Source organism: Nelumbo nucifera, chromosome 2, assembly GCF_055504915.1.
Source record: "Nelumbo nucifera cultivar China Antique chromosome 2, China Antique-T2T, whole genome shotgun sequence".
Taxonomy (NCBI): Eukaryota; Viridiplantae; Streptophyta; class Magnoliopsida; order Proteales; family Nelumbonaceae; genus Nelumbo; species Nelumbo nucifera.
This window is the reverse complement of record NC_142650.1, coordinates 97,266,122-97,286,902: the sequence shown is the minus strand read 5'-3', so window position 1 is coordinate 97,286,902 and position 20,781 is coordinate 97,266,122. Positions and strand designations below refer to the sequence as shown.

The following is a 20,781-nucleotide window of genomic DNA, read 5'->3' as shown; positions in this document are numbered from 1 at the left end:
CAAGAAGGATGATATCAAATGATCAAATTTTATTGACCATCACCTATAGTTCGTGAACTTGTTCCAATATGGGCTTATGGTCGTTCATGGTGAAGTCAAAGTATTCTATGATAAGATACTTATTCATACCTACTTCTTGCACCTTGTATTTGAATTCCAAAGCCTTCTAGATTTCTTTTGGAGATGTAAGTTCCTTGTAATAGTTGTAGAGATGGTCTGATAAAGTGTTCAGTATATGTCTTCGGCACAGAAGTGAATCATCTTCTCATTTTTTCTTTTCTTCTTTAGCTTTTCAAGTTTTTTTAGTGGGTTCAGGAAGTGGTTGTAGATTCGGATCTAGGAGATAGTATAATTTCAATATGGTCAAAAAGAAGATCATCTTGTCTTGCCATCGATTGAAATTTTCTCCATCGAACTGGTCAAGTTGAAATCTTGATCGAAGTCATGCTTACTTCTACCTCCCATTACAGAATAACATTCTAAACTTGTTGGAAAAATGGAGTCACTGAAATTTGGAGGAGAAGCTATGAGGCGGGTTTGAAGACACTGCCTTCTTAATATTATTTTCCCCCACTCAGTCTCTGAAGAAACCTTTTGTGAGATAGTAGCAGATCATATTGAGAGAAGACATGAGTGATCGAAAACTTGTGTGTGCAAATGCTTGACACACGCTCCTTAAATAATTTCGAAAGAATTATGGAGCAGAGAAAGATGTTTGGTTCAAAAAAAGGCTATTTGAATAGTTACAATTTCAAACACTGTGACTGTCAAAGCACTTAGAGCCTAGTATCTTATGCTAAGAATATGCATGTTATTGGAAACAAATGGCTTTATAAGATCAATAGGAAGGCGGGTGGCTTTTTTGATTATAATAAGATGTGTCTTGTTGCCCAATGCTTCACTCATGTTGCTAGAGTTGATTTCATAGACACTTTTTAGTGCAATGGTAAAACTGGTAACCATATGTACCACCCTTTCCTTGTTTATATCTAAAGGCTGGTTCATTCATTAGATTGATTTCAATAATTCATTTCAGTGGTGTGATTTAGGAGGATATTTTTTGTATGCCAGCCCAAAGGCTTCGAAGATTCCTCCATGCCAAATCATCATTGGATTGATTTCAATATTCATTTCTCAATGGTATGCCATCCCAAAGGCTTCGAAGATCCCTCCATGCCAAATCAAGTATATAAGCTTCAGAAGGCTCTTTATGGCCTTTGTTAGGGACCCAGGCCCAGTATTTGTGCCTTACATCTACTACAAAAAAAACCATCGTTTCGCGATGCTTCTTTTGCGACGTTTAAATAAAATGTTGTTGAAGTTCTCTTTTTCGTGACATTAACAACATTTGTCGCAAAAAAAGGTGTTTGACAACGGCATTGAAAGGCCACCTTTTTTGTGACATTTAATTTATGTTTTGGAGACATTTTCTGTAAATGTCATTAAAAGTCCTTCCCGCCATCACCAACATTTCGTGCCAAAAATTTTGATGACGTTTGTTATAAACGTAGTAAAAACCTTAACTTTCAATGACATTTAGTTTATATTTTGGTGTGTCTATCTCTTTCTCCAAAATTGCTTTACTGTATATATGATTATAATTGTAAAAATATTTATATAAATGAATATTTTAAATTGTTTTTATTAAGTGAAAAGTTTAATTATTAGTGTTTCATTTTAATTTTATTAATGTAGTTAATATTTTCAAATAATCAATTATATTCTTGTATTTAATTAAAATTTGAATATTTAAATAAATTTATTTATTTTATAATTAATTATAATTATAATATATAATATTTTAGAGAATAAAATATATATTTGTATATATAGTATATACTATATATAAAAATATATTCTTGTCAAACTTAAGCTCATCGAATATTTAATCAAATAAAACTCAAATAAAAAAATATAGTTTGAATCAAACTCGAACTCAAACTAAAACCCATGAGTACTTCAGTTGGACCGAGCCAGTGCATGTTGAAGTTAAGCTTGACTTAGCTTGACTTAACTCCTAATTAAATAGTTTATTGATTAATATTAATAAATTAGTTATTTAATTATTATTTATTGAATATTAATAATCGCTTTTTAACTAAATGATCTAATTAATTGGTTATTTGGTTTACTTACACTAAGAAATAGCTACTTCATTAGTAATTAGTAATTATTTGTAGCTAATATTTTTATTTTATTAATACTAAATAATAGTTGATATTTTTATTAATACTATTAATACTAAACTCAGATGTTGAACCCTAATTGAGCCTACACCCAAAACCCTTATGGTCATATTAGGAGTTTAAGTACAGAAAACCTCAAAATTTGAAATGATGCCAGTAGACTTGTTCATGGGTTGGATCAGGTTGGGCTTTGTGTCAGTATTAATAGATTATACTGAGGCCCGAGCCTGAGCCTGGCCCAATCATCCGATCTAGGTCTTGAGACCGAGCGTGCGGCTGGGACTCGTCATGCGGTTACGTTATATGGTCTCTTAAAATTTGACCGCTGGCCCCTATTCAGAACGTGAGTGGGAAAATTTGTTGATCGATGTTGCTGGGATTTGCTGTTATTGCACGCGACCACCGGATATAAACCACCGGCTAATAGAAAATTTCTTATCTCTGCAATCTCCTCGTTGTAATTTCCTATTGCATGTAAAAGCAAAACACTATGAATATAAATATACAAAGTCTGATGGACATAAACCATCCAACTCCATGTTCATTACAAATGTCTGTTACACTAACTTAGATGATACAAATTAACTTTAAATAGCTAGATAAGAAGATGTCGCAAATTAAACTCCTTTTTTTTTTCTAACTAGAATTAAATATGATTAATAAAGTACATAAAGTAAAGGTTAAGCAACCCATCTTTCTCATCATCATTCTTCAATGATTGTTAATCCCGTGTGGAAAGGCTTCTTAGGGTTAACTCCACTAGTATTTGTTTTAGTGGTTGAGGCAAATGGATTGGGTGGCATGATTAAGTTTTCTGCATCTCCTTCCAACATTTGAACCACAGCTTTCATTGAAGGGCGATCCACTGGGTACCATTGAATGCACCAAAGCGCTACAATCGTTAGTCTTCTTTCTATCTTACCATCTCCATCTTCAGCAATCCGAATTTTCAACTCTTCCCCTTGGCTGATGAGATGATTATATATCCATTCAGGGAAGTAAGCCTGGCTACTTTTCTCTACTGTTGTATCAATATTCTTTCTTCCCCCAACCATTTCAAGCAACAGCATTCCAAAACTGTAAACATCTGATTTATAGGACACATTTCCAAAGTTTCTAGAGAACACTTCCGGTGCAATATATCCCATGGTCCCTCTGGCAGCAGTCATGGATACAATACTTTTATCCTTGGAGCATAACTTTGCCAGACCGAAATCAGAGATCTTTGGGTTGAAGTTATGATCTAGCAAGATATTATGGGGCTTGATGTCAAAGTGCAGGATACGTTGATCACAACCCTGATGGAGATATTCTATCCCTTTGGCTATACCCATTGCAATATCCATAAGTTTTTCCGAATCAAGGGAGGGGTTATTAGCATCCTTTGAGAAGATAAATTTCTCTAAGGACTCATTCGGGAGGAACTCATAAACAAGAGCTCGTCTGAACCCATCTGCACAAAAACCAACTAGGCGAACCACATTGACATGGTGAATCCTACCAATTGTGCTCACTTCATTAATGAACTCTTCTCCATTCCCCTTGGAGTAATTGAGGACCTTAACAGCGACAAGAATTTCATTGGAAAGCTTCCCTTTGAACACACTACCATAACCTCCTTGGCCCAATTTCTCCTTAAATTGATTTGTGATCCTCTTAATGTCAGCATATGAATACCTTGTAGGCCTAAGAGCTTGGTAGTCCTCTAAGAACTTCTCGATCCTAGCTTGATCCTCTTTGTCTAATTTTGAATTGTAGACAAAGTAGATTGTTATGGATGTTAATATTGCTATCTCAACCAGAATTAGTCCTATGGTTAGACCTGTGGACATTAATAAATGTTGTGTTACACTATTGAATTATTAACTAATAATACAAATGAATAATAATAACAATTACAGTTAATTACTTATTAAGTTATTATTATTGTCACCCAATGCAGAGGCATAATTTTCAAGTTATATGACATTACAAAGCTTTATATTTTTTCTTTCTATCTAATTAATGAAAACTTAATATAATTTGTTAATTAGGTTATAAAGGTAGGAAGTTGAAGTACCCTATTATTATTATTATTATTATTATTATTATTGTTATTATGATTATTATATTAATTTATTTACCCATAAACAATAATAACATTAACACGTTCCTTGAATTCCCCATTTAAAGATTTACCAATAAAAGAACAGAATTTTCTGTTTTAAAGAACATATTTTTTAAATGGTTATTTAATATCATGTTCCATAAATCATATAATTTCTACACTTCAAAGTTTGTTTTTATTTTAAAATATATTATTATGATGGTTTTGAAAATATATGTGTATTGTGTGGGTTCGACTATGATATGGAAAAGATATGATATCTGAAAAATAACCGACTAATAAACTAGAATCATAAACATGGTAAGGAACATGGTGTTATTTGTCAAAATTCATGAGTGGGTTTTCATTGGTCAAAACTCTTTCAGTACCATGTCTTTTTGCATCATTGATTTTCCCGTATTGTGTTTTGAAACAAAGCCAATTTACTTTTAGTTTTGAAAAGCAACAATTTCAAAAACAAATAGTAAATAAAAAACATTCATTTGTAAAACTCCCTCCTGCTTCACTTGCAGTTAAGGGTGCAAGTCAGATGGGTTGGGCCGGGTTTATGGTCAACCCGAGCCTGGCCCTAAAATTTGGGCTTAAGGCCCGAGCCCGAGGTCAAGCTTAATTTTTCCAACTCAATCTCAGACAGCATTGTAATTTGATGAATTTGGGCCCATGTTGGTCAATGAACCCACTCTATATATATATATATATATATATATTGGCCAGGCTCGGACTGGTTTAAGCTCAGATTGGGCCCACGCAAGCCTACATGCAGACATTTAATAAATTTGATTTGAAGTAACATTACATGACTATTGAATTAACTGATTTAATTAAGTTTTGAAGGCTAGGAAGGACGACTACCTGTCAAGAGTTGCTTACCACTTTCACCTGCAAACAACAAGAACATTAATATAACAATTTGGTTACTAATTAATACAACTGATTTCAGAGGCATAATCAACATATTTAACAATTTAGCCGGCAAGAGATAAATGTAATATCATTAGGAGATAAAACAGATTGTTTTTAATCAAAACATAAGGGCTCGGGGCTTGGACGACTAGTGAAATTAGCAAGTAGAAAAATCCTTTCTTTATCAGTTAAAGTTACATTCAGGATGACTAGTGACTTGTACCTCTAGTAGTTGGTGAGATAACATTTCAAGGAGGAGGCTTGGAGCTAATGTAATCTTCAAACTAGGATTGCAACTAAGGATGGACCACCCTGAAAAGTCTGAAACCAAATCCCCCCGCCCTCCCACAAACACGGTTAAAAATCAGATCGGATCGGACAGTTAGACCAGTTTATCACAGGACCCGGGTTTGGATCAGACAGTAAGACCGTTTAACCTACGAATCAGTGGTTAAAAAAGTTCTGTTTCCGATCCGGTTTTCAAAATCTTGTCCATAAGGAAAAAAAAAGAACAAACTGTTGAATTGGGTACAGTAAATGTTTTTTTAAGTAAAATACATTTGATTGGAAATAAAAAGAAAAGGCAAAGGAAAAAAAATACAAAAAGAAGGGGGAGAATGACGGTTCAGCGCAGGGTCAGAATTTTTAGGCCCAAAGTACAGTGGGGGTGATTGTCAGCTCGGAATTGATGCCAATTCACGGGTGGGCGTTGGTGTATAGAGTGTGAGTTTTTGACAATTTGAATGTTTATAGCTCTGCATTGGAAATCAGAAATCTGCATTGGGCATATCCGTACTTTTTCAAAAAGAATGCTCAATTAGGAGCAACCCAAACCCAAGAGAGCGAACCCAAGGAATCTGGATGGGCCGACAAAGGCCAGGCCCAAAACACCAGAACAGCCAAACTGATTGACCTATCTCCAAGTGGTAAGCCACAACCTAAGTAGCAAGAAAATTAGAGCCCTGTTTGGCATGTCTTTTTGCATGGGCTTCAATTTTTTAGAAGCTCGGTAGCCTGCATTTTCGTATTTTCCTGTTTGTTTGGGAAAAGATCTAACCGCCGAAAGCACTGTTTTCAAAATCGGACCAGATCGGAAAAACCAGGAACCGGTCAAGTGATCGGTTCCGTTTTCCTCCAAAACCGTTGATTTTGGTCAACAAATCACTGAACCGGCCGGTTAACCATTCGAATCATTCGAATCGTTTTGACTGTTTTCCAATTTTTATTTTTTTTTATTTTGTCAAAACGGGCCGACTGTTCGGGTCAAACGGTCAGACCATTCAAACCGGTAACTAGACCCCTGACCAGTTCGGTCACTAGTTCGTTTTTAAAAACCATGGCCGAAAGATACAGCCACAAAAAAAAAAATAAATAAAAAACAAAGCAGGAAGCCTGTTTTAGGCTTTTTTTTTTTTACCTCATCTTAGTGTGAGAAGGTACACAAAAAGATGTGCCTCCATCAAATGATTTGTGGGCTGCCAAAATCTTTATATGCAAAAGTCCTCATCATCTTTTGGCTATCAGATCTTCTAGAAGACTTTTCAAAAAAGACTTGCCAAATGGTACCTAATTACCTACAGAAGTTCCAAACTGACAATCCCCCTTACCCATGCCAACACAGAAAAGATAACCAGAAGAACAAAACAAAACCTACCACAACAGACACTAGCCTGAAACATTTTTACCCCTACCCCTTCCACAACCACGTGAGCTACAAGAACCTCTCTGTCGTTCCGATTAGGCCATGCCCATTAGGGTTGATTCTTTGGACAACTCATTCCAATCGAAATAGAGGGGGGATTACCCCTGTTGTGTAACCTCTCAGCAATAAACAAATAAATGTAAATAACAATATTATAGACTTGGCTCCTGCCAATGCAGGCCGCGTTATATCAAATTCTGGGTGTGAGTTTAGATCTTTAAAAGAAGTAAAGAACAAATAAGGCTTCAAAGTGTAACACATTCAAAGAAATGGAAGAAATTAGCAATGTCTTAAGGCTTAGTAATACAAATACAAATATGTATTTTTCCCAAATTATCCTTAAGAAAGGATCATTTATTAAAATACCCTCCAATTTCATGGATCTACTTAAACTTATCCTATAGTTTCCATTTTATTAAAACACCCCTATACTTTGCAACTTATTTACTTAATTGACCTAAGCTGATTGAAAAATGTTCAAGGGCATGGGTCCATGAATGTTTATTCTAAACATATTCTTATCACTTTTTTCATTTAGAAAATAAAATTGATCAAATATAATCCAATAGGAGTGGTTGTTCATATCCTATTAGGGGTAAAAATGATATTTTATTTTTTATTTTCTTTTTGATTAAATTATTTCAAATAGACATTAAGTCAAAACTGTCATTTTCCACTCTAATTATGCAAATCTATTACAAACTATAGAAAATGTTTTAGTAAATCAACCCCCTCCCCTCCTCACCCAAATAAATTAATAAATAAATAAATTACAGCGTAATACCTTTAGTCGGAATGTCAAGACACCAAATAGATCCAGTACTGGTGTTATTCTTGAAAGCACATCTCTTGCCCTTTTCATTGCAGTATGAACAATTTGGTGATTTCCAACCGAAGAAGAGGCTTGAATCTGGGTCATTGATATGAGACAGAAAATGATTCGAAAATGGAACTGAGATGGTCCTCACTTTATGGCAAGACGGTGGGGGCATATAGCCACTCAGCCAGTCATCATCCAAAACATGAACAGCAAAAACTTGGTAACCGGAAACTTCAAGGCAATTGATTCGGTGCGCTTTACCTCTTAATTCTGTTGATGAGCAATTCAATATGATAATGAGGTCATAATAATCGTTACCATCTGAAGAGAGTGTTTGGTGGAAGGGAGATGTAGAGAAATTGAGGTGTAGAAGACGTTTGATGATACAGCCCTGAGGGTCATAGATTTCTATCAGTTGGGATCTGTAATCTATGGCTTTTACAAGGAAGGCACCCGAAAATGGTAGCTCCAGTTTGGTTTCTTTATTTGCAGTACAAGATAGCTCGAACCCAGGATAGCCACAGTGACTCTGCTGCCGGTCTTCTTTTAGCCTGAAGGGGAATCGGATGGCAGGGCCATGATGCTTGCATTCTGATATCGTGCAGTTGTCTTGGTTTTCTTCTGCGTCTGCTGAGGCGAGTATGAACAAGACTAAGGAGATGAGCAATTGTCGAACAAGAATCACTTGTGGCTGTCTGCTACTACTCCTACAACCACCACCCATCTCCGAGCTGCAGTTCTCCAGGATCTAGCTGGGGGAGAGCCGGGAAATCAAGTCTACTGACCTATATGATATATAGGCCACTTCCTTTAATTTTACCTTGTCTGTGTTGGGGTTAGAACCCAACAGTCTGTTTTGTGAGGACGAAACAAATTAAACTAGTGGTCTTGGAGTTATATTTCAGTTGGGTTGCGCTCAGGTGCATGGATTAACTAACTCAAGTCAATCGATTCTTCGTTTACTTCTGCTGACTTTTCGCTCAGATGCTTCCTTCCTCGAAAGAGAACGAAATTGTTTTGGTAGAAAGAGGACTATCGTCGTCCTCCCCGATCGAGGTGTTAATTTCGTTTCACATGAGTACTTTGAAAATTGAAACCCTTAAACAATACTGACCATGTAACCGTCGTGAGTGGCTTGCTTTGAAGGACCCTAGCTTTTTCTCTTTTATTTGTTTATTTATTTATTTACATGTAATGGAATATCTCTGGACTCCTCTCGATGATTTATTTACTAATTTTAAAGGAGGAGCAATTCGAGGAACATCTTTAAATCTCTCCCTCACCCTGATGATGAGGCGAATTTGACACTTCAATGATATGGTGACACATAATACTTCGGAATAATTAGGTGACACTTAGGCAATTGGCCAAATTGATAGTGTCCCAGTGCTGACTTTCCACTCATATGCTTCCTTCCTCGAAAGAGAAAGAAATTGTTTTGGTAGAAAGAGGACTATCGTCGTCCTCCCCGATCGAGTTGTTAATTTCGTTTCACACGAGTACTTTGAAAATTGAAACCCTTAAACAATACTGACCATGTAACCGTCGTGAGTGGTGGCTTGCTTTGAAAGACCCTAGCTTTTTCTCTTTTATTTGTTTATTTATTTATTTACATGTAATGGAATATCTCTGGACTCCTCTCGATGATTTATTTATTAATTTCAGAGGAGGAGCAATTCGAGGAACAACTTTAGATCTCTCTCTCACCCCTTTAGGAGGAGATGTTGATGTCGGGGAGAGCAGTCGATAAAATAGGAAGATTCGTGGTGATCATCAAAGCTGCCATGCTCTGTACTCTCTGCTTTGTAGCTTGCCTCGCTGTTGCTGCTGAAGCTGCAGCCGGGAAACATGAATACTGCGCTCCTTCTTCTTGCGGCAAAATCACAAACATAAGCTACCCGTTTCGTCTGAAGGGCGATCCTCGGCTGGACTGCGGTGACCGACGCTATGAACTCTCTTGCGAGGACAATCGTACTGTTTTATACCTGCATGATCAAGCGAGGTACTACGTGGAGGAGATCTGCTATGAGAAGCGTACAATTCGAGTTGTTGATTCCGGTCTACGGGACGACAATTGTTCCTCTATGCCTCACTATTCATTAAACCAGTTTAACTTCAGCAACGGTAGAGGAAAACCATACGGTTTCGCCTACCATGCCGAGTCTATTATGGACGTTGCTCTTCTAAGTTGCGAGACTCCACAAACAATTGGTTGTCGTAATAACAACTATTATTCTGATCATTGCTTGCTATATATGCCAGCTTGCATCAATGGTTCGGTGGACTCCTCCATCTCCTCCTCCTGCCAAAAGCATTATTCTTATGCATTAGTGGGCGATGAACTTGATATTCGGAATATCCCAGAATCGTGCAGCGTCAATTTAGTTGTTCCGGCTGGATTGGAGAATTTAGAGAATTTTTCTTTCCGCCACATCCACCATAAGATGGCAATGGGCTTTCTTCTCTGGTTTCGAATTGATTGCGCAGGTTGCGATGCAAAAGGGTACAATTGTTATATGGGCAGAGATGCTTACGGCAAGTATGCCACTGAATGTGTTAAATTCTGGCAATGCAGATCAGCGTTTCAGTCGTTCTCCTGTGCGTAAGAAGTTTCTAATTTTATATATCCCTTATCTCCGTAGATAATATTGTTTTAAGGCAGCATTCTTTTTCTGGATTTTGAGAGGGGGAAAGTTGGTTAATGGGATTTTGATTTTCGTTCCATGTTCTTTTTTCAGATTTATGTGGGGATCTGGAAAAATTTGGGTAAATAATTTTCCCACTTTGAGGGGAAATTACCAAAAATTGAAAAAACAAAAATGCCCCCTCAAATAATAGATTTTTATTGATAAAATGGTTATTGTCTTATTTACATTGGAAATAAAAAAACATGGGTAAATGTACTTACCTAAGTAAATCTTTCTTAGGAAACAATTACCTGGGTAAGTGCATTTACCCAGGTAAATAACTTACCGAAATGTGAATGGGGCCTAAAAACCGTAACTCATGAGGTAAGGCTTCAATGCTTGAGTATAAGCAATTGTGAGAATAGGGATAATTTTGAAAGAAAAAAATTGAACAAGTGCTTAATTATTGTGTATGCACCTAACAAAAGCTGAAAATTTGGGCTTAAAAAATAAATCTTTATTTTTAAAATAAACACTTATTTTGGATTTATTTCCCAAACACAAATAAGTGCTTAATGGTTTAGTCCTGGCCCAAATAATAAGCACTTATTTTTAAGAATTCCCAAGCATGGCCTAATACATCTTTGTAATTCAAAACATATAAAATAAGCATTTTAATTTTTCAAGTGTTTTAAAAGAGATGAATGCAAAAGGGGCAATCAAGTTCTTAATTTCTCTTGCATAAGTCAAGTGATAGATTTTTTTCTTATTATTTTAAATCTAACATCCCAAGCTTTTTATTTTTTATTTCTTTTCCTAATAGATGCATTTTCTTTTTATTGATTGTTTTGCATAAATCAAATAGACTAAGTTGTTTCATTTCTTCTAAATTGGTCATTTGAATAATTCAAAAACTTTGTATATTGAAACATGAAAATGTAAGACATTTATAATTGTTAGTTGATTAATTAAACTTCAGTTAATTTTTTTCTTAAGTTTTGAGGCTTACCCTCACCTTTTTAGGCCATTATGCCTCAACTATAATTTTAGCCTTTTAAAACCTTGGTAGAGAAAGTAGATAAATTGTAAGGTTTGCAAATTGAATCACAAATTTTAATTGGTTGACAATCTCTTGAACAGGTTTTTAAATCAGTATTGTCAAACGAAAAATAACCTTATTTTACATTATAACTATCAAATTAAGGTACAGTATGTGCATTGAGTTTTTTATCATTTTCTTTTTTTCCTGAGAAAGTATCCCAAATTGTAGGTTTCAAGAAATCTGGAAAAAATGTGAGTATAATTCGTAAAATAATGCATAATACGTAATTATTTGTGAAGTTTAAAAGCAGGAAAAAAGTGGATAGCTTTTTATTTTATAAATATATTTAAATATTTAAAACTATATTTATATTTCGCAAATATTAAATATTCATACAGATTTTTACCTATAAAACAAATCAAAATTTTGTGAAACATTTTAATTATTAAATGAGAATGTATACTTGTATGATTTTTACCACATAGTTGACCGAAATTTTCCGACTGTTCAGCCAGATTCTTCAGTGTTTACTTTGATTGTCTCAAGAGCATTTGGCATGTCTTGGGTTTTACAAAATTGAGATGATCAAAAAATTGATTTTTTTCCATTTGATAATAAACGGCTGGAAGTTGAGATTGAGGAAGAGCAATTCAGGTAACTTTAGACCTCCCTCTCTCTCTGTTAAGAACCTCTTCCCGTTGCCGGGGAGAGAGCTTCGAGTTTCTCCGAGCTATGGTGAGAATCACCGCTCGAAGGGGATGGCCAGAAGTGAGACCCAAGAGAATACTAATGATAAGGCAAGTTCAAGCATCCGCTTCCATTATTCAATCATTTATAATCATGGGCGGTCGGAGATTGTTACATTAATGATGAGATACTCAGCGTAATACTAACAACCTGTACGGAGGATCAGGTGATTGGAGTGGAATATTCGGAGTAGCTGACGTGGCTACGGTGAGGCGGCAACTCCCCGTATCATACCCTCCTCCTCGGGAAACTCCTTGTCCTTGAGGCATGCTGTCGGGTAGTGACGTTGCACCGGTCGGGCTCGTTCCTTTCCACTGCACGAGGATTTCAGTGACTGCCTGGTTCTTCTGTTTTATCATATGCCTATCGAGCACTACCTTCAGGTGAGGAAGAAGGTCTCCTCTAGGGGTAAGTGGTGGTAGTTTGGGTCGAATACGGGCTGGATCCCCAACCGAGCATTTCAGCCATGACACATGAACCACCGGGTGTATCCGACTCTCTACGAGAAGGGCCAGCCTATAGGCTACCGGCCCAATACACTCGGTGATGGTGTAAGGGCCGTAATATTTGACCAATAGCTTTTGTGAGCGGTGGGCAGCGACGGAAGTCTGTCGATACAGCTGTAGCCTTAAGAAGACTTCATCCCCTACTTCGAACTCTCACTCGGTCCTCCGTCGATCTGCATGCTGCTTCATCCTTTCCTGTGCCCGAGCTAAGTTTTCCTCTAACTTCATCAGCGCCGTCTCTCGATCCTTCAACCCTTCTTCTACTGCTTGACCCTTGGTGGTACCGGGAATGTAGGTGAGAAGATTGGGAGGAGGGCAACCGTAGACTGCCTAAAACGGGGTGGGGCGGGTGGCGGAGTGGTAAGAGGTGTTATACCACCACTCTGCTAAGGCTAGCCATTTGGTCCAAGTTTGCAGGCTTTGTCCGGTGAAGTAGCGTAGATATGCCTCCAAGGTTCGATTTACCAGCTCAATTTGCCCGTCAGACTGGTGGTGGTAGGCCGAACTCATCTGTAGCTGTGTACCTTGGAGACGGAACAGTTCCTTCCAAAAGTTTCCGGTGAAGACTGGATCCCGATCACTCACGATACTACTGGGCATCCCATGAAGCTTGAAGATGTGCTCCATGAACACATGAGTGACCACCTGAGCCATGTAGGGGTGTGATAGGGCAACAAAATGGCTATACTTGGTCAATCGGTAGACCGCCACCATGATAGTTGACTTCTTATTAGAAGGCGGCAGTCCGTCGATGAAATCCATCGATAGGTTTCTCCAAACGTACTTCGGTATCGACAAGGGCTATAGTAGTCCTAGAGTGGGAATGTTTTTGTTCTTGTTCCGCTGGCATGTGTCGCACTCACAGATCCATTGACGCACTTGCCTGCGGTACCCTTTCCAGAAGCAGATCCTTCCCAGTTGTTGCATTGTCTTGTGGTAACCAACATGCCCTCCCAAGGGACTGGAGTGAGCTTTGGTAAACAGCTTCCGGCGATAGGCAGAGGTTGGCCCAAGAACCACACGTCCCCTTCACTATATTGGTCTGTTCTTCCAGATGTACTTTGTGTTGGGGGCCTATCGCTGTTTAATCTTTTCTATCAACCCTTTCACCCATTCGTCCTGCTCTTATTCCTGGCATAACTCTTCCACCCACTACGGCGATGGGCTCAAGATGGCCTACACTTCCCCTTCAACGTAGCGGGATAGCGCATTTGCTGCGGCATTCTCCCGACCCTTCTTATATTGCAATGTGAAGTCATACCCCATGATCTTGCTGAGGAGTCGTTGTTGGTAGGTAGTGGTGGTCCTCTGTTGGAGCAGGTATCCCAAGCTCTGATGATCGCTCTTAACTACGAATTGTTGCCCCAAGAGATACTGCCGCCACCGTTGGATAGTCGTTACAATTGCTAAGAGTTCCTTGTCGTATGTAGATCTGGCTGCATTGGTGGGGTTTAGTGCCTGACTAAAGAAGCCTATCGATCTCCCCTGTTGTGATAGAATGGTGCCAATGCCAGCACCTGACACATCACACTCCAGCTCGAAGGGAGAATTGAAATCTGGTAACGCCAGTACTGGAGTGTATGTCAAGGCCTCTTTCAACCTTTGGAAAGCATCATCGGCTTCTGGGTTCCAACCCCAAGCACCCTTCTTAAGCAGTCTGGTCAGTGGTCGAGCCAGTTTTCCATAATCTTGGACAGACTTCCGGTAGTACCCAGTGAGTCCCAAGAATCCTCTTAGTTCTGTAGGGGAGTTGGGCCTGGGCCATTTCACCATACAATTGATTTTACTAGGATCCACTTCCACCCCGCCGACTGAAATCACATGTCTGAGGTAGCTTACCCTGTCCACCCCGAAGCAGCACTTGCTTCTCTTAGCGTGCAATTTGTGGGTCTTGAGAGTTGCCAGAACAGATAGGAGATGCTTGATATGTTCTTCTATTGATCGGTTGTAGACCAGGATGTCATCTTGGAAAACCAGGACGAATTTCCTCAGAAACCCCTGAAAGACCTCATGCATGAGCGCTTGGAAGGTGGTCGGTGCATTGGACAACCCGAAGGGCATCACCAGAAATTTGTAATGTCCGTCGTGCATTTGAAATGCTATCTTAGGAATATCTGAGGCCCGTACTCAGACTTGATTGTACCCGACTCGGAGGTCCAACTTGGAGAAAATCTGGGATCCGTGCAGCTCGTCCAAAAGTTCGTCAATGTTAGGCATTGGATATTTGTCCTTCACCGTTACTACATTCAGTTGCCGGTGGTCTACACAGAATCTCCAGCCTCCATCTTTCTTCTTCACTAGTAGCACTAGTGAGGAGAATGGGCTTGCGCTGGGCCGGATGATCGCATGGTTGAGCATCTCCTGGACCAGTTTCTCTATCTCCCCTTTGTGATAATGGGGATACTGATAAGGACGCACACACATTGGTGCTGCCTCCTGATGCAACGGAATGGCATGATCCAAGGCCTGTGGAGGAGGTAGACCCACTGGCTCTTCAAAGACCTCCTTGAATTCTTTTAGTACTGATTGGATCCCGGAATTAGTGGTGGTCTCCGTCATGCTGTGGTTGTCTAATATCTGTAACAGGAAACAACTCCCAGACTTGTGTACCTGTTTCTCCATTCGATCCCCAACTATCAGCTCAGGGGGTCAGTGGCCATGCAAAAGGTGAATGTTGACTTGGTCTTGGTATTCTAGGGAGAGGCTGTTGAAGTCCCATGTGACTGGGCCTAAGGTCCAAAGCCATTGGACTTCGAGAATGACATCCAATCCAGGCAACGATAACAAGAAGAAATCTGTAGTGATCTCAGCCCCTTGTGTCTAGATGCGGACTCCATCGCAGTGGCCCTATCTGGATACCTGATCCCTGTTTGCTACCATCACTTGCAACCTGACGTTGGAAGTCAGCGCCACCCTCTCCTTCGTCGCCACCCTCAGGTCCATGAAGTTGTGTGAAGATCCTGAGTCCACGAGAATGGTCACCGGAAGTGCCCCTATCGTCCCATTTAAGCGCATAGTCTGTGGGGTTTCAGCCCCGGAGATGGCATGCAGGGAGATGGTCGGTGTAGGCTCCAGTTCTTCTTCCTCTAGGGTCAGACTAGGGTCGTCACCTTCCTCCTCCTACGCTTCCTAGTTGATCCACAACAACTTTTGTACCTTGCACCAGTGGCCATGGACATAGCGTTTCTCGTAGTTGTAGCATAATCCTTTCTCCCGCCTCTCTTTCATTTCCGTTGGTGTGAGACAACGAATTTCCGAAAAACTCCTTGGAGACGACCTGCTCACCTAAGGGTCGTTTGCCGCTATAGGACGTGGTCGCAAGTGCTTCGGCCTAACTGTCCGTCTTCGAGCTGCCCACTCTTCTTCCTCCAACAGCACCAAGCGAAAGGCTCTAGCTAAAGTCACTGGTACGAACTTTTCCACCCTTGCTCGTATGTCTGTTTTGAGACCCACAATGAAACACCCGACTAGAGATTCTTCGTTCAGCCCCTTCACTCGACTGGAAATCCTCTGGAACACCTCCATATACTCATGGATGGTGGAGGTTTGAGAGAGTTTCACCAACCGCCCCACATGGTTGCTTCCCAGGGGCCCATTGAATCAAGCATCCAAGGCAACTGTAAATTGACGCCAAGTGGGCTCAGCTTGATGATCCTTGTACCTGCTACACCACTCCAATGCCCGTCCTTCAAACCCAAGGCTCGCCACTGCAACCTAGCTCTCCTCGGGTACCTCCTGTTGGCGGAAGTATTGTTGGATGAGGAGAAACCACCCGTCCAGCCCAGTGCCTCTGAACTTCGACAGTTCCACCTTCCAGAAATTCTGCGGGGAGATGAAGCTGCTCCCTGTTGCCCCCGAGCTCTCCCTCCCCTTCCCGAAGCCACCACCAGTGGACGACTGGTGCTGAGACTCCTCCTATTGGTCCATTCATGAAGTAATGTAGTTTAGACGCTCCAACATTTCAGTGAACTTCATATTCATTTCCTCACGGGATTTTTCCAAGCTTCCTACGCAATCCTTCCTTGCCACTATTTGAGCTGCCGAGGGGTTCGTTGCTCCGATACCAAGATGCTCGAAGGGGAAGACCAGAAGCGAGACCCAAGAGATACTAATGATAAGACAAGTTCAATCATCCGCTTCCAAGATCCAATCATTTATAATCATGGGCGGTCAGATACCATTAATGATGAGACAAGACACTCACGCAATACTAACAACCTCTGCGAAGGATAACGTGGTTGGAGCGAAATATTCGGAGTGGCTGACGTGGCTGAGGCGGCAACGCCCCGTATCACTCTCTCTCTCTCACCCCACGAGGAGATGTTGAGATTGAGAAAAACAGTCAATACGATATGGTTCACGGCGATGATCAAAGCTGCCATGCTCTGTGCTCTCTGCTTTGTAGCTCGCAACACTGTTTCTGCTGCTGCTGCTGCTGCAACCAAAAAAGATGAACACTGCTCTCCTTCCTGCGGCAACATCAGAAACATAAGCTACCCATTTCGTCTGAAGGGCGATCCTCGCATGGACTGCGGCGACCGACGCTATGAAATCTCCTGCGAGAGCAACCGTACTGTTTTATACCTGCATCAAGCGAGGTACTACGTGGAGGAGATCTCGTACCAGACTCATAGAATTCGAGTCGTCGATTCCGCTACAATTCATTGGGCCGTTTTAACTTCAGTAACGAAGAACCATACCAGCTCCATGGCGATATATTTCCGATCAGCTTCTTCAGCATTTCTCTTCTACGTTGCGAGACTCCACAAACACTTGGTTGTCATAATAACGATTCTTCTTATGAGTATTGCTTGGTAGACATGTCAACTTGCATCAATGGTTCGGTGGACTCCTCCATCTCCTCCTCCCGGCAAAAGCACTATTCCTATGCTCTAGTGGGTTATGACCTTGGTCATTGGGATGCCCCAGACTCGTGCAGAGTCAATTTAGTTGTGCCGATTGAATTGGAGAAGTTGGAGAACTTTTCTTTTCATTACATCCACCATAAGATGTCAATGGGTTTTTCTCTCTGGTTTCACGTTGATTGCGTAGATTGCGATTTTGATTGTTACGTGCAAAATGATGCTTACGGCAAGCATACCTCTATCTGCTACGGTGGCTTTGCAGATCAGCATTTCAGTCCTACTCTTGTGCGTAAGAAATTTCTCTATCCCTATAGATCCCCGTCGGAGAAAGTAGATAAACAAACATTTTATCAACATTTTCAACCCACTGTTAATTAGTACAGTCAAATCACCCTTTGGCTCGTTAAAGGAAATTTATTAACAGAATAGCTCAGTTTAATTTGCTCCATAATTCATACTCTGTCTGCTAGCCAAATCACCCTTTCCAGCTGGTAGACTGCCAAATCTCAAACTTTGCATTAGCTTCATTAAAGGAATCATTGTTGTCTTGATTCTCCTTACCTCCTCACGAGCCTCCATCGCCTGAACACCATCTTCTTCCTCTGTCGTTCGAATCTCTTATTTGCTTTTCGCTATCTAAAAGGAACAGTCCCAATATCCTTCCCATTGCACTAATTCGTGTTCCGAATAATTAGTACTCTTCTCCCCTCCTTGCCCTAAGAATCCATCTGACTCCTAGTTGATCCTGTTGGGGCTGTCTCGCCCATCTCCCCTCCCCCAAGCAAACTTTCCCTCTGGGGACATCCGAAGCATCGTCAACTGAACTCACACTAACACCACTTACTGCTCCCAGCTTTTGCTGTTGTTAGGTTTTGGCTGTAGTTTCAGCTAAAGGTGGGTGCATGCAAAGTGAAGAAGATGTTCTAAAATAGAGAACTTACATGCACTTAATTGAAATAAAACATAGAACAAAAACAGAGTAAGAGAAGGGCTGAAATCATTTCATACTTGTTCTGGTTTCTCTTAGTTAGAGCAAGCCAAATAGAAACGCTTTTACGACTAACTCAGGTTACAAAAAGTAGAAATAAACCCAACTAAAGTTACCTTTTACATATATAGAAAAAGACAAAATAAAAAAATAAAATATTTAACTTTTCAGAGTTGAACCTCTACAATAGATTTTCAATCGCACTTCTTATTGGATTTCATTAGAAATTAAATCTAATGAGGTTTGATTGATTAATTATATGAAAACACACATGTACATATATCTTCAAAATAACTTTTAAATTAATCTCACACTAAAACTAGTTTTTAACCTTGTCATACATTGCAAACTTACTAAATTCTTTCACGAATTTAATTAAGGGAGAAGAAGAATAGTTTGGGCGTAATGTAATTTATTTTTGGCCTGACTCCAATTCTTTACTTGGACAATGCAGGCTTTGTCTCGGACCTTTTGGGCTTTTTTGCCAATATTTTTCAAGGGAAATTCTATGTCATCACTGACAATGATGTCGGCCTCGGTAAGGACCATAAATCTCTTTATATTTATTTGGGAAAACTCGAACACCCCTGTAGAAGGATGTAATTGCACAGTAATAGGGGCATATGGAGTTTTTCTCATTTCTTTTCATTGTTTGTGCATCTCAAATTAATTACTAATATTCTTTCTTTTTTTACCCTTTTAGGTTATTTTGTCACTTTAACAAGATATGTTATTTTGGGTATTTTCATAGTCGTAGGTAAGCTACTTTCATGGTAATTTTCATTGAATGAGCCAATACCTTGGGTCAAGCACTTCTCATGTGATTTTTAATAAAATGATGTGATTTATTTGTTTAGGATTATTGACAACAAGAACTTTATGTGGTATCATGTGCTTCTTCCCGTTTTTGATTTATAAGCTACGACGACGTCACTTGTCAATGGATGACAGTATTGAGGACTTCCTACAGAGTCACAACAATCTCATGCCAATCAGGTATTCTTATTCAAGCATCAAGAAGATGACTAAAGGTTTTAAGGAGAAGCTGGGTCAAGGAGGTTATGGTTCTGTGTTCAAAGGAAAGCTAAAAAGTGGCCATCTTGTGGCAATAAAAATGTTAGACCAATCCAAAAGTAATGGCCAAGAATTCATCAATGAAGTTGCCACCATTGGAAGGATTCATCATGTTAATGTGGTGCAACTAATTGGGTTCTGTTCAGAGGGTTCGAAACGAGCTCTTATTTATGAATTCATGCCCAATGGATCTCTAGACAAGTATATATCTGCTCGCCAAGAAGGAAATAGCATCTCTCTCAGTTGGGAGAAGATGCTTGACATTGTCCTAGGAGTAGGTCGTGGTATTGAATATCTACACCGAGGATGCAACATACAAATTCTGCATTTTGATATCAAGCCCCATAACATTCTTCTTGACGACAACTTTGTTCCAAAGATATCAGATTTTGGGCTTGCAAAATTCTTTGCAACAGATGACAGAACTGTGAGTCTATCTGCAGCTCCACGAGGAACAATAGGGTATATAGCTCCAGAAATGATCTATAAAAACATTGGTGGCGTCACATATAAGGCAGATGTTTATAGTTTTGGAATGTTATTATTGGAGATAACAGGCAGGAAGAAGGCTATAAATGCTTCAAGAGATCATTCAAGCCAATTTTATTTCCCATCTTGGATATATGACAGAGTCAGCCAAGGAGAAGACATCGAAATAGGAGATGCGACAGATGATGAAAAGACGATAGCAAAGAAACTGGTGATAGTTGCACTGTGGTGCATACAAATGAATCCTGTCAATCGTCCTTCCATGAACAGAATTGTAGACATGTTGGAAGGAGATATTGAAGTTCTACAAATGCCACCCAGACCCTTTCTTTCTCCACCAGAGATGCCGATTGATGATACTACACTTGATACAAATCCTTCGGAAGCGTCAACTATTTATCAATCTGAATCACAATCAATTTTATTTGACAGCCAAATTAATATATCCAATTGTTGATCTTGTTTGTTACACTATACTATCTATCTATTCATCTGGGTGATTCAAGTGATGTCCCAACAAACCAAAACCCACGGATCAGGACTGCTCAAGTCATGTATCAATAACAAATTAATATTGATTTAAGTCAACTAATTAAGTGATGCATCAAAATAAACATAATTTCAGCCGAGTCCAAAATTTGAAGGCTTGCGATTTCATGTGTATTCACCATGGTTTTGTCCATGTAATTAATAAGATAAAACAAGTACTGTTGAACCTTAAGTAA

The 20,781-nt window shown here is 39.5% G+C and overlaps 2 protein-coding genes across 15 annotated transcripts in view; one reads left to right on the top strand and one right to left on the bottom strand.

The window, feature by feature from the left end:
• The window catches only part of LOC104590765 (rust resistance kinase Lr10-like), a 30,032-nt gene extending 9,502 nt beyond the window's left edge, over window positions 1-20,530 (top strand). For 6 of the 13 annotated variants that reach the window (XM_088898570.1, XM_088898574.1, XM_088898572.1 and 3 more), the window contains 4 exons: window positions 9,384-10,316; window positions 18,948-19,031; window positions 19,197-19,250; window positions 19,351-20,530. In XM_088898570.1, the coding sequence (XP_088754696.1) occupies window positions 9,440-10,316; window positions 18,948-19,031; window positions 19,197-19,250; window positions 19,351-20,513 (2,178 nt within the window). In that variant the 5' untranslated portion in view covers window positions 9,384-9,439 and the 3' untranslated portion in view covers window positions 20,514-20,530. Of the gene's footprint in view, window positions 1-470; window positions 876-1,036; window positions 2,735-2,961; window positions 3,107-9,383; window positions 10,317-18,947; window positions 19,032-19,196; window positions 19,251-19,350 lie in introns of those variants that run through there. The other 7 variants (XM_088898576.1, XR_016082696.1, XR_016082695.1 and 4 more) reach the window with 7 other exon arrangements.
• On the bottom strand, window positions 469-8,816 carry LOC104590764 (rust resistance kinase Lr10-like). 2 transcript variants are annotated; one of them, XM_088898577.1, is made up of 4 exons: window positions 7,980-8,816; window positions 7,683-7,808; window positions 5,146-5,172; window positions 469-4,008 (listed from the first exon to the last, which is right to left on the bottom strand). In XM_088898577.1, the coding sequence occupies exons 1-4, from the start codon at window positions 8,440-8,442 to the stop codon at window positions 2,891-2,893; spliced, it is 1,734 nt and encodes a 577-aa protein (XP_088754703.1). In that variant the 5' UTR covers window positions 8,443-8,816; the 3' UTR covers window positions 469-2,890. The 2 variants fall into 2 exon arrangements, with proteins under 2 accessions (XP_088754703.1, XP_019052116.2); XM_019196571.2 differs by having other exon boundaries at window positions 7,683-8,816.
• Window positions 20,531-20,781: the final 251 nt, after the last annotated feature.

Coding starts and splice junctions, on each gene's coding strand:
- LOC104590764 (XM_019196571.2), bottom strand. CDS start 8,442: ATGGGTGGTGGTTGTAGGAGTAGTAGCAGACAGCCACAAGTGATTCTT. Junction 5,173..7,682: donor TCTTGACATTCCGACTAAAG/GTATTACGCTGT, acceptor TGTTGTTTGCAG/GTGAAAGTGGTAAGCAACTC. Junction 4,009..5,145: donor TGGTAAGCAACTCTTGACAG/GTAGTCGTCCTT, acceptor TAATGTCCACAG/GTCTAACCATAGGACTAATT.